This window comes from Vicia villosa, linkage group LG5 (genome assembly GCF_029867415.1).
Source record: "Vicia villosa cultivar HV-30 ecotype Madison, WI linkage group LG5, Vvil1.0, whole genome shotgun sequence".
NCBI classification, from domain to species: Eukaryota; Viridiplantae; Streptophyta; class Magnoliopsida; order Fabales; family Fabaceae; genus Vicia; species Vicia villosa.
In genome coordinates, this window is record NC_081184.1 from 91,194,343 (window position 1) to 91,206,471 (window position 12,129).

The following is a 12,129-nucleotide window of genomic DNA, read 5'->3' on the forward strand; positions in this document are numbered from 1 at the left end:
GATAAGAAAATTATCCCTTGAGGATAAAACATTGAGACATTCTCCTCTAGGATGAAGGTTTGTAAGAATGAATCGAAACAATATTCTAGCAAGAGGTTTCAGATTCTCTGGATTGTTTGATGCTCGCCTAAAGGTGCTGAAGTAATTTAGAACAACAGTGACAGCCATATGATCAAAACTTCTATGATCATACGAATCAGGTTCATATGGACACCCGATAGCTTCAGCAATAGAGGATTGAGTGATCAAAAAAGGGATACCATAGATAATTGAAGTGATGCGACTGCCATCACTGCTAATAGAAGCGTAAAGCCAAAAAGTCTTCACAATGTTAGGATAGATGGGACCTCGAAGTATTGCAGTATATCCATACCAACCTTGATTTTCTTAACAAATATTGCTGATGAGACTGTCATCATTCACAATACTAGGACGTTTCTCACAAATGACTTCAAGCAAATTTTCATCTCCGCGAAACGTTTTGACAGCCATAATATCACACACACCACTTGAGATATTCATCATGAATGATTGCTTAAGATGTTACTTAAACTCCAAAGGAATGAGAATGTTATTGACTAAAATTGTCAAGGTACTCACTCTCTTTTCCAACTTTTTTACTTTGTGCTTAGTATTGTTAAAGCTTAGGACTCCCTCATTGTTTTAAAAATGATTTTGTATTGTTAAAGCTCAACCTTTTTAAATCCAACCCTTAGTTTTGTATTGTTAAAGCTCAATCACCACTCTTTTTAAATCATCTATTGCCTTGTACTGTTAAAGTTTGGCACCTTTTAAAACTTGTTAAGTACTGTTAAAACTTAACATTTTAAAAACCTGTTGAGTATTGTTAAAGCTCAACACCTAAAAAGATTTCGCCACTTAGCTTTTTATTTTCCTTTTAAGGGGAACTACAAATGCTCTGACTTCTCTATTGCACTTAAAGGGTATGTAGGCACACAATGTGATGTCGTGCTGAACACACTTTTAAAATCTTCTTTTCTCACCATCCCACTCTATTTAAACAAAAACACATAAACATTTTATAATAAAAACAACAATAATAATATATTTCAAAGAGGTTCCTATGGAGTACCTAGATGTGAGGGGTAATAATACATTCCCTTTGCATAATCAACCCTCAAACCTAAAATCTTTTTTTATTAGTTTTAATTTTAAAAATTTATGTGGGTTTTATTTCGCTCTTTTTCCCATTTCCTTTGGAAATAATAAAGCGCGATGGCGACTCTACTAAAATGTCTGAAATAAGTCAATCAATGGCTTTAATCTCAAAATTTCACCGCTACACATTTGAATGCGACTTTACTGATCCTTGCTTGTAATAATGTTATTAATGGTGCACTTTTATGAGTACAAAATCTATTTTCCAATAGTTTATGTGGGGATATAAGAAGAGGAAAAATTTATTAAGTTAAGTGGGAGAAAGTGTATAGTGTAGGACAATCGAAGAAGGGGGCTTATGGATTAGAAATTTAAGATTGTTCAATATCGGGTTGCCAAGCAAATGGACTTGATAAATTGTAATAGAAAAAAGGGGTTTATGGGGTATGGCGCTGGTTAATAGATCTCATGAGGTTTTGAATTTGGGGAGATGTAGGTTGTTGAAACACACCACTTGAGTACTTGGTAAAAGAGACACAAAAGTGTTTAATATTGAATTATCAAAGTCATTTCCTTTGTCTAAGTTCCGGGATAAGGTGATTCCCTCAAAAGTGATGGGTTTGGAAAGGAATAAAAAAAACCTTTTGAATGAGGAAATCAACGTTGAAAGAATGATAGAAGAGGAGAAATTGTTATTCTGAAAATGAATCCATTTAAAATTAAACAGGGCTCGTGATAATATTGTTCAATAGTGTGGGAATCCTAAGACGTACTATAGGTATTACGGTTGACTGATTTACATCTATCATTGTGCTTGTGCAAAAGATTGCTGAGTTTTTTTAGGCTTTGATTGAAGAGTACTGTGTCTGTCTGGTTCAGATAATGATGGAGAAGGCTGCTGATTAGCGGCGTGACTGCTGGTTTCTCTATTTGGTGTGATGTTCCTGTCTTTGACAGGTTTGTTTTCATGTCAGTGTAATATACTGATGTTTCATGCTCTTTCAAAAAAATCATTATATATCTTTTCCAATTGTGGAAGAATGTATAAACCCTCTGTCTTTTCAAAACAATTATAACACATTCTACATCCTCTTGATTTGTTGTGACCTTAAAACCGTGCCTTCTGAAAAGAACACTCCTGAGTAGAAGAGATCAACCTATTTAAGGGGCCAGCTCCTACCTTCTGGTTAGCGGTTATCAGTACCTTAACAACAATCAAAAGGGTAAATAATGACTAGTGCAAAAGGAGCAATAGCTGAATTTTTCTGCCCCACGATTGGGAATCGTTGATGTCGTTAGATGCTGCAATATATGATGTGAATCCTTTGCGAGAAACCATTCTCAAAAATCATATTTTGTTCTTCCACTTCCCAAAATGAGGCATAACATATCAGCAATGTCAGGAGTTGCTGAATAAAAATTCCATGATTCGAGCATTAGACGTTTTCTTGATCCTTTAAAATGAACAACCTGCATCCCAGAAATAAACCAGGAGTGAAAATAAACAAAAAATTCAGAACCAAAATTCGAAAATATAACTCCAAGCATTCAGCTAGTGAGCATTATACCTTAACATTCAAAGGCATGCCATGAAATTGACCAGCACCCTCAGGTGGAGTCCAGTTGTATATGGCACAGGGTAAGAACAATATTGAGGTACCACCAATGTCATCAGAGAAAGCAACTGTTTTGGCAAACCTGCTGGCATCGAAATGAGGTTTTGACTTCACAACAAAAGCAAGAGCTAACTGATCACCCAGCATGCGGGAAGCATTTGTGTATTTTGAGACATAAACTTTCAAAACCTCTTGTAGAAAAAGCTTTGCCCTGTGTTGATTCTCAAATTGGATTTAACAATTAGATAGCAGAAAAATGGAGAAATAAATCAGGATTTGAACATTAAATAAATCAGGAATTGAACATTAAATAAATCAGGATTTAACAATTAATATATACTAAAGACAACCTGTATATTTTAGATTTTAGGAGAAGCGGACATGGAAAAATGCTTCGAAAAATTAAAATGGCTCATGGATAGTATATACTATAGTGTAAAACTTTTTGCACTATAAAAGATCATAATTAAATATTTAAAGTACATTGTTTTCTTCTCAGAAACCTGAAACAAACATGACAATTTTCATGCAATTAGTTGCAGGTCATGTATGTCATCCACAAAAGGGTAAATCCAAGTGAGATAATTGAAACTTTGATAAACAGTGAAAACAGCATAAATACTATTACTAGCCAATTACACAATCAGACTTTAATTTTAATTTTTTGTAATAGTATCATGTAACTGCAATTGTTAGAATCAAAACCTAATATTTATTATTGGGAAGAATTAGCAAATCATATCAATTAGTGTTTATTGTGTTTATTCTATAAATAAGCTACTATAAATATATAGAAGTGAGTGAGTATAGTCTGTTCTTATAGACACAAATTCAACAGCAATTAAGCCAAATTACGGATAGTATAGTACAGTTCATTTACCTTAAAATTCCATCAGAAGTACCCCTTACTGCAATGAATCCTGAATTCAAAGGCTGACCCTTGTTGTTCCTGAAGGTCAGAGCCATATGACAATCAGGATGGTCGCGAAAAATCTGCCCTAAATCATCAACCACTGCTATATCAGAATCGGTGAAGATGTAATGAGTGATATCCCTCGGATTCTGAGAAAGTTTGTGAAGTCGTGTTTCTAAAAAGGTCTGTAAAGAAGCAAACAAAAGGTTATTTATATAACATTTAACATCCGTATCATCTTCATGGATAATGATAAAACAAGACTACTAGAACTATGAGCTTGAGAGTGACATAATGTCGAAGAGAAAGAATGATAAAGATAGAAAGCATCTATGATCTATTTCCGTGCACGTGATTCGGGGAAAAGACTGCTATAGTATTGATGTTGCATTTAGTAGATAGACAAAGAATGAAATGGGAAAAGCGAGCAGCAATTTTTAACCAAAAAAGATCTATATATACTTTCGATACAATGTGATCTTACAATGTAAGACCTGATCCTTTGGAGCATCAACTTGTCTCTTGAATATTCACCTTGTATGGGATACAGAGAGACCCTATTTCTGTGCACTGAAAGGTCAGAAACTGGATCTGTGAGAATAATCACTTCGCTCTGGGGCATTGCTACCTGCACATGTTACCCACACCAAATGTTAAATGATGTCTGTTTGATATAACTGTCAGAAATGAGCTCAAGGCTGAATGACACTATGAATTACCCAATATTTGGGCTGTATACACAAAGTTAAGAGAATTAAGCCTGAATTTGAGTATGTGAAACACGCTTAACCAAACTATACTCGATACTCCCTCCGTCTCACAATAGGTGTCCTCTTTCCTATTTTTATTTGTCTCAAATTATTTGTCCATTTAGAATATCAATGTGATATTTATTATTTCTTTCCACTAATTTACCCTTATTTATTGTATTTTAATTCATTTAAGTACTCCACTACCTATTATTAATAAGGTTATTTTAGTAAATGAGACTCATTTTATCATTGAAATCAACATAATTAATCATTTTCTTAAAAAGTGTGAAAATCTCAAAGAAGACACCTATTGTGAGACGGAGGGAGTAATTAAGTAACAGTAGAAACAATAATCAAAGGAAATAAGCTCTTTGCAATCTGACAGACCCACAGAATTTATTTAAGTTACCTGAATGAAGTTAATGAAGACATTCAACACAGCCATTGACCTGTCCATCTTATTATATGAAGTGTTGCCAACGACTGTTTTTGAGGATTTATCATCTACTCTATCAAGAGAAGAATTATAAATAGTAAAGACAGTTACAAATGTAATACTTCCATCTACACCTAATCTGTCATTTGAAGAATGGGTCCTGTTGAGAGCTTTTGATCCTGTAAATTGTGGAGATGTAAAATGCATTATAAGACTAAATAGAAACCAAAATAATACGGACAGGATAATAAGGAGTAAAATGTGAAACCTAAAAAATGAAAGTTTTCAAACATTTACAATCTACAAAAAATACCGTACTTATTGGATGTAAATATATAATAACAATTACGAGTTTTTCTAGATTATGAAACTTACATAAGTAAAAATTCCTTACCTGCACAATCACTATGCAAATAAACATACATAAGGTAAATAAAGGAAATTATGCCGGGATATAGATATCTTCAGAATAAGATTTATGAGAAATCAAGGTGATCTTTCTAGGCAATGCCATGTCAGGAGCCTTATAGCACTAGGTTTACCTTTAACAACATCGTACATGGTAATATATTAGAAGCTACAGCACTTCAAAGCACAAATTGATATTTACTCCTCGATTACATTAATAAAATAAAAGAACAAACGAAATTGTTTAGCACCTTAAGTTACATTTAAGATGATATCTAATATGGGGCATTTGAGAAAAAACTAATACTAGTTCAACATTTGTGAATGCTATCATGTTATATTATTAAAATCCCAAAGACAAGACAAAAGACAAATTTCACATAGCTATTTTTACTCATAGTGCAAGATGGGTCGTCAGCAACAGAAGATTTTAAGACAACCTATCAGGAATGAGGAATCACATCATTCTGAGCAAAATATTCAAGAAATAGACCATAACTTAAATAACTAATTTATAGAGACAAAAGGAACCTTGGCATTGCAAACGGTTTGACAAGCCTTGGCCAGCAGCAGGACCAAGAACCAGATGATCAAATTTCTTGTTTAGTTGTTTATGGGGTTCTGACATTTTTGAGCTGTTCAGCTCTGTGACTGCTGAGAATACAACCAAGTTCACTTGTAAAGATCAATTATACATGACACAGAATGATTTGTACTTATAGAAAAAATTGAAAGGGATTACCTACCAGAAAACAGATGAGTAAGGAGTAAAATTAATAGAACACCAAAAGCAAAACGACGCCAACCACTGAACATTTTCATGCTTCATAAATGCTCAATTGATGTCCAATACCATGTAAAAAGTGGAAGAAACTAATGCCCTGCCACCAAAGGCACTGTAGCTGCACAAAAATAGAAAATGAACTTGGGAATCAGGATGATGCTTTTAATGCTAAAATTACAAAGAGACGACAGAAAAAATTAGATAAAATATGGTAAATTTTTCCATTCACAATTCTTCGGGTTAGGCCCCCAAAAAAGAAATATTTTACATTTGAAAAATTGGGAGAATCGTGTGAATTTAATTATATCTAAAAGTGAATAATTATAATTTAGCTCAACCAAAATATGATGGCCCAGGTCAGCCTATCGCCGGTCTTCAATGGACATGAACGGGCTAGTTGGTGATAATCTAAAGTCAAACTTAGGTGCCAAGAGATGCTGTGTAATGGAATTATTGTTAGTATTGGGAGTTGTATAGCAATTATACTCAGATTGTTGTATATAGTTAGCCATGAACCTATGGAATATCATACATGCACTATACAAAGTAATAATATTGTTGATCTCCTTGTAAATGTAAATAATGTTTGTCTTTATTTATATATTTATTGCTAAGAGAGTATAAATAGAAGATCAGCTGAGAAAGTTATTTCTAAGGAGTTCACTAATAGAGTTGTTAGCTCTAGTGATCAACTAATAGAGATCTTCACAAAATCCCGATGGGGGCAAAGAGCTCAATTTATTTAGTCCAAGCTTAGAGCATTTCACTTGTATGCTCCAGCTTGAGTAGAGAAGACCATGCATGCACTTGGGAAGTAGAATGTTCTAATCTCACTGTAAATGTAAACTACATTTATTTACTTATTGCTAAGCTTAGAATTCAACTGAGCTGTGAAAAGGACGGACTTGACTAGTGTTGAAATGTAATTGATTTAATTTATATTTCTAATATCTTTACCTGTTTTCCTAATTTTCTGAAATTAGAGATATAAACCATGTAATATACATTCGACCATGAATGAATCTGAGATAGAGAGAAAAGTGCAGATGGAACATGTATGTTGAATCTTAAACCATATATTATGATTTGAATAATAGAGACTAGAAGGTATTTATATTAAGAGTTAGTATCTGACAGTCATTAACAGACGGAAAACCTTCTAGATTTTAGTTACTAGAATTATAACAGATATCAGAAAAAGATAAACAGTATCTAACTAAGTATAACTATCATTATATCATTCCCCTTGGGTGATGGAACACCTTTTCCTTAAGCAACTCAAGTATCTTTTTTTCCCTTTCCAGATCAGATGGATGGGATGCAAGTTTGGCCAAGTAATAGGCGGGTTGCAGAAGAGAGATAGAGAACGGTCCTTCTTTGTATGACTACATAACCAAACAGGAGGAGCTAACAATAAAATACTTTAATATGCTATGGACGAAGGACAGCAAGTAAGCCCCTGTGTACACGGTAATGTTTAAAGTGGGCAAAACGGGGTATTTTGTCCATTGCAAAAATCAAAGACAGGGTTGTTAATCACAACCATAGGTTGCCCACAATCAACCACTATTGTAGTCAGTAGCCACAATTAATTCAACACTGAAAATTGTGCATACATAGTTGTTTAGGCATGGCATACATCCATTCCTCTATGATTTAGGTGGTTGATAACCTCATTAGCATTAGTACCAACCGACTATTTAAGATTTTAAATTGAAGTCAGTAACCACAACTTCATTTGCCTAAAATTCAAAACTTTGGCAACTAGCACAAATTTCCAACACACGGCATAATAAATACGGTAATTCATGAAAATTAGGTTTATAAATAGCTCTTGAACTTGCAACCATTATTTTCCAAGGGAAACATCTTAACAATCAGTGTGTCAGTTGCGAAAATAAGTAGCTTGGAAATTTTGTTTCATTACTATGTTAAATAGTTTGAAGTAGAATCTACTTCAGGTTCAGACGCCAGGCTTCAGTTTCATCATCATCCTCCAAATCCACTTGTTTATGCCATATCTCATACCCTTCACTGGAAGTTTCTTAACCAGAAGCTCATAGCCATAGCTAGAATATACTTCAGGTTTAGTAACCAAGCTTCAATTTCATCATCATCCTCAAATCAACCAGAATACAGTGCTTCTATGTCTTCGTCATGAGGTGAATGTACCAATATCTCATACCCATCACTGGATGTTTCTTAACTAGAAACTCATTTCTGTAAGCCTCCCTAAGCACGACAGTCTGAGTCCTAATCTTATTACAGATGTAAAATATACCAGGATGATGAACCAAAGCCTTCTTAAATCTCGAGCCCAACCCCAAACACTCTCCATAACAAATAAAATTTTCTCTTTCTGTCTTCTTTGACACTAAAAGAGAAAGCAATTCATGCAAAATTGCCACCGTCCACTTCTCCGCCTGATCACTATTCGAGTCAAGATGAAATGCATTTTCGTATGGAGAAATGTAAGGCAATGTTTGCCAACCCTCTACCCAAGTTTTCACCCTTTTCTCTAAAGCAAAACTTGGGGGCAAAAACATGGGAAATGCAATATCATGTCGTCTTTTATCTGCACCATAGTTCACGCTTATTACCCTCTTCTCTAATTCCGACACAGAAAGATCTTTTCTCCAAGAAACAAGTTCTAAAGCAAGCACATCTTCCCCAGACGACGGATCTTTTACCACACAAACATCAAAATAATCAGGGTAATAAGCCAAAAGAGTTTTAACATAATCATGCGGAAGACCCATATCCCACTTTAGCTTCTCAATCACATAAATCGGCAATCTCTCCATGCCAGCAAGCATCAGAAGCCTTGCCAGCCTCCGAGCAGTCTCTTCACGGTTAATAGGAGAATTATGCACTTCCATCTCTTCTTTATGGAGCGATAAAGCCTGAGTAGTAAGCTTAACGCGTGGAGGGAGACCAGGACCCGGTTGGAACTGAGAGAAAACATGATGATATTTCTCAACGAATTTGACCGTTGTCATAGGAAGGTCGAGTGAAGATTTCAACATAGACGCATTGTAGATGGATAAGGATTTGGAAGGAGATGAAACAATATGGTTCTTGAGAGAAATTACGTGTTTGAGATTTTTCTCTTTGAGAACTGCAGTGTCGAGATCGGGATCTCGAACCCATTTAACCCTCGCATTCACGAAAGTCCTAATGTGGTTGAAGTGGTGATAGAGTTTGGAGGAACGAGCCATTTAAAACCAGCTCAATACCCTGTAATGTGGAAACACTCTGTCATAGAGTAGAAACTAAAACTATATAACTTTTGTATAAAGATTCTATAAAACTACTCAGATCAATTTTCTACTTGGTCTTAGCATTAGAGTTGAAGCAATATATGAACTTAAAATATTCAAAACTATAAAATCACAGTGCTGCAAATTACTGAAGGATCATATAATAACACTTTAAAACCCTAAAAGAAAAATCGAAACACAAATTAACATAGGGTGAAGGAAAATGTGAAAACAGAAATTGGGAATCTGGACTCACTGATTCTGGCGGCCGACGACGGGATCCGCCAACGATTTCCTGCCGGTTTTACTGAATTTGGCGAGTTGAGATCAGTGCGACGAATGCAGCTGCGTTTTTGTTGTTGAGTTTGTTCTTGCAAGTTGCAATAATGACACTCTTTGAACGAGAAGAAACCATAATTATTTTTTTGATTTAGTTATCTAACTTCAGTTTTCACTTTTCAATTTCTTAAAAAAAAACAATTTTCAATTTGAATTTTGATAATTTGTTTAAGTTTAATGATGCAATTTGATAAGACGGACATATTAGATTATAACAATAAAAAAATTTGATTTGTTTATAAAAAAATTAGGGTTAACGATGTAGACTTGTAGATACTGTACTTTTTAAGCATAAAAATTACAAAATTTTTGTTCATGTTCGCATCAGTAAAAGCTCGAAAAAAAAATATGAAAGATATAATAGAGAGAGCATGTTTAAAACCTTTTCTTGTTTCGCAAAAAAATCAGGCAAAACGAACATATCGAGCGGGACAGACTCGTTTTTTCACTCATAACAGTTCGTTCAGTTAGGTTTTCTTAACAAAAGGGGAGAGGAAAGGAAAAAATATTTTAAATTAAGTATGTTTGTCCACTCATTCCTCATTTTGATCCCAAACCAAGTCACAAAATCTTTCCATTTCTCCCGTCTTTCAAAACTAAAATATTATCTTAATATTTGAAACATTTCATTCTTTTTTATTCTAAATGGTTATGAATATTTTTACTTTCATTTTCAAACTGAGTAACCTAAACACTAGCATTTTCATTCAACAAAATTTTGAACATGCCTTGTCTAAATCTATAGTTAGAATCATTATTCGTTAGAGAAGCTCTGAAGCTTCTTCAATATGTATTTATCACCAAGATAGATGTACATCTGACCAAATTAACCGATCAAGCACCTCAGACAATCTAACCCTCTCTCAGCTAATAAAGTTATATATGTATTGACTAATAATTTTTTATCTATATATATACATATTTTTGATATGCATGATAGGAATTCAGACCCTTTCCAAGCTGATACACATGATTGAGTGAGTCGTGACCCTCATCTTTAACATGTCAGACGAAGCTTTGATTCTTGATCGAATGAGAGTCACGATTCTTAGCTTCAATATATTGAATTCCTCCTCCAAGATTTTATGTTTGATTTAGTGAAAATCTCAACACTTTATGATACATCCACTTCTTGTCTAACAATCAGATTGTCATGATATGCACCTCTTCCACCTCGATCTAAGGACTACTCCTTGGACCAAGGACGAGAACTTTTATGTTTTGTTTGACAACTTGTTCTTAGAAATGATAGGATGTCGATAAGACCAGTCATGCAAAATAAATATCATGTATCATCTGTGATACAACACATATGCAAAACACATGAAATGTATAAAGACTTTGTTTCCAAGACAACTTTGTTCTGGAATCAATTATCAATATAACAAATTTAATCGACAATAGTCTCGACAAAGGAACCGTGATTTCTAAATGTCAAATTCAAATCAGTCTATGTGATTTGAGACTCCGATGAGATGCCAAACTCAAACCATTACTTGACTCTGTCAGCCAAACGCTTAAAGGGCTATTATTCAGGTTGAACTTTTGGTTGACCCAAGTCCAATACTCCAACTTCAAGTCTATATAAGCTTAACACTACCAAGCACTCAAAATACATATTTATTAATCCAAAAAACTTCACAGTTAATACTAACTTAAGTGTTAGAGTGCTTGCAAGTTCTTTTCTCCAAAGTTGACGACCAATATTTTACTTAATACTATAATCAAGCTATCATTCACTAGTCTATTATCAACATTGTGAATATGAGTTTTACACAAGAATACATGACCTCTGAAAGTAAATTTGTGTTTATCAATCATGAATCATCAATAAAACAATCTTTGCATCTAATTTGTCATATTATAGTTTAATAAGAGTACAAAATCAATCTTTTCTTTTGGTGAGAAGAGGAAGATGATGATGATAAAAATAGTAGGAGAGATGGGGAAAAACAAATTGAGGGTGAGAAAATTTAAGAGATAGAATAATGAATTTAAATTTCAAATTGAAAGAGAGAAAGAGAAGAAAGAAAGAAAAAAAGAGGTTTCTTAAATTTATTCTCAACTTCCACTTGTAATATAGCTAGCATATGAAAAAACAAACAATTTTTATCAACTTAAAATCTAAAATAAACATAAAGGATGAAACGTGCAATTTTACATGGCATGTCATGTCCCTTTTTCTTTTTAATTTTCTAGATCCAAATTTTATTCTTGGAAATTAGAAAATATATATAGTTTTAAACAAACCAAAAAATAATAATCGTGATCCATAATAATAATAATCGTGATCCATAATAATAATAATAATAATAATAATAATAATAATAATAATAATAATAATAATAATAATAATCTACTTTTAATATAATAAAGTAGATGACATATGAAATCCTATTATTATCCCTCTAATCACCAATTTGAGGGTGATAAACGGGGATATAGATGTAATTGCATCTCCTTTAATATTTAATTGATAAATAAATTATTTACTAACCCATT

General features: G+C 33.5%; 2 protein-coding genes across 5 annotated transcripts; both read right to left on the minus strand.

Moving 5' to 3' along the window:
- Positions 1-1,475: 1,475 nt before the first annotated feature.
- LOC131601838 (uncharacterized) lies at positions 1,476-9,685 on the minus strand. Of its 4 annotated transcripts, none has more exons than XM_058873737.1 (8): positions 7,956-8,095; positions 5,991-6,146; positions 5,776-5,898; positions 4,810-5,015; positions 4,133-4,276; positions 3,616-3,833; positions 2,688-2,946; positions 1,480-2,589 (listed from the first exon to the last, which is right to left on the minus strand). In XM_058873737.1, exons 2-8 carry the CDS (start codon positions 6,064-6,066, stop codon positions 2,461-2,463), a joined length of 1,155 nt encoding a protein of 384 aa, XP_058729720.1. In that variant the 5' UTR covers positions 6,067-6,146; positions 7,956-8,095; the 3' UTR covers positions 1,480-2,460. The 4 variants fall into 4 exon arrangements, with proteins under 4 accessions (XP_058729722.1, XP_058729720.1, XP_058729721.1 ...); XM_058873738.1 differs by lacking the exon at positions 7,956-8,095 and adding an exon at positions 9,545-9,685 and having other exon boundaries at positions 1,482-2,589; positions 5,776-5,895; XM_058873736.1 differs by lacking the exon at positions 7,956-8,095 and adding an exon at positions 9,545-9,685 and having other exon boundaries at positions 1,484-2,589.
- LOC131601840 (protein WHAT'S THIS FACTOR 9, mitochondrial-like) lies at positions 8,166-9,684 on the minus strand. The gene is made up of 2 exons (XM_058873740.1): positions 9,545-9,684; positions 8,166-9,265 (listed from the first exon to the last, which is right to left on the minus strand). The coding sequence occupies exon 2, from the start codon at positions 9,244-9,246 to the stop codon at positions 8,173-8,175; it is 1,074 nt and encodes a 357-aa protein (XP_058729723.1). The 5' UTR covers positions 9,247-9,265; positions 9,545-9,684; the 3' UTR covers positions 8,166-8,172.
- Positions 9,686-12,129: the final 2,444 nt, after the last annotated feature.

What these genes read in the sequence shown, in the direction of transcription:
- LOC131601838 (XM_058873737.1), bottom strand. Translation starts at nt 6,066, where the DNA reads ATGAAAATGTTCAGTGGTTGGCGTCGTTTTGCTTTTGGTGTTCTATTA. An exon ending in ACTTCTGATGGAATTTTAAG is followed by an intron (nt 2,947 to 3,615) that starts GTAAATGAACTG and finishes GAATCAACACAG; the next exon opens with GGCAAAGCTTTTTCTACAAG. An exon ending in GCATGCCTTTGAATGTTAAG is followed by an intron (nt 2,590 to 2,687) that starts GTATAATGCTCA and finishes TCTGGGATGCAG; the next exon opens with GTTGTTCATTTTAAAGGATC.
- LOC131601840 (XM_058873740.1), bottom strand. Translation starts at nt 9,246, where the DNA reads ATGGCTCGTTCCTCCAAACTCTATCACCACTTCAACCACATTAGGACT.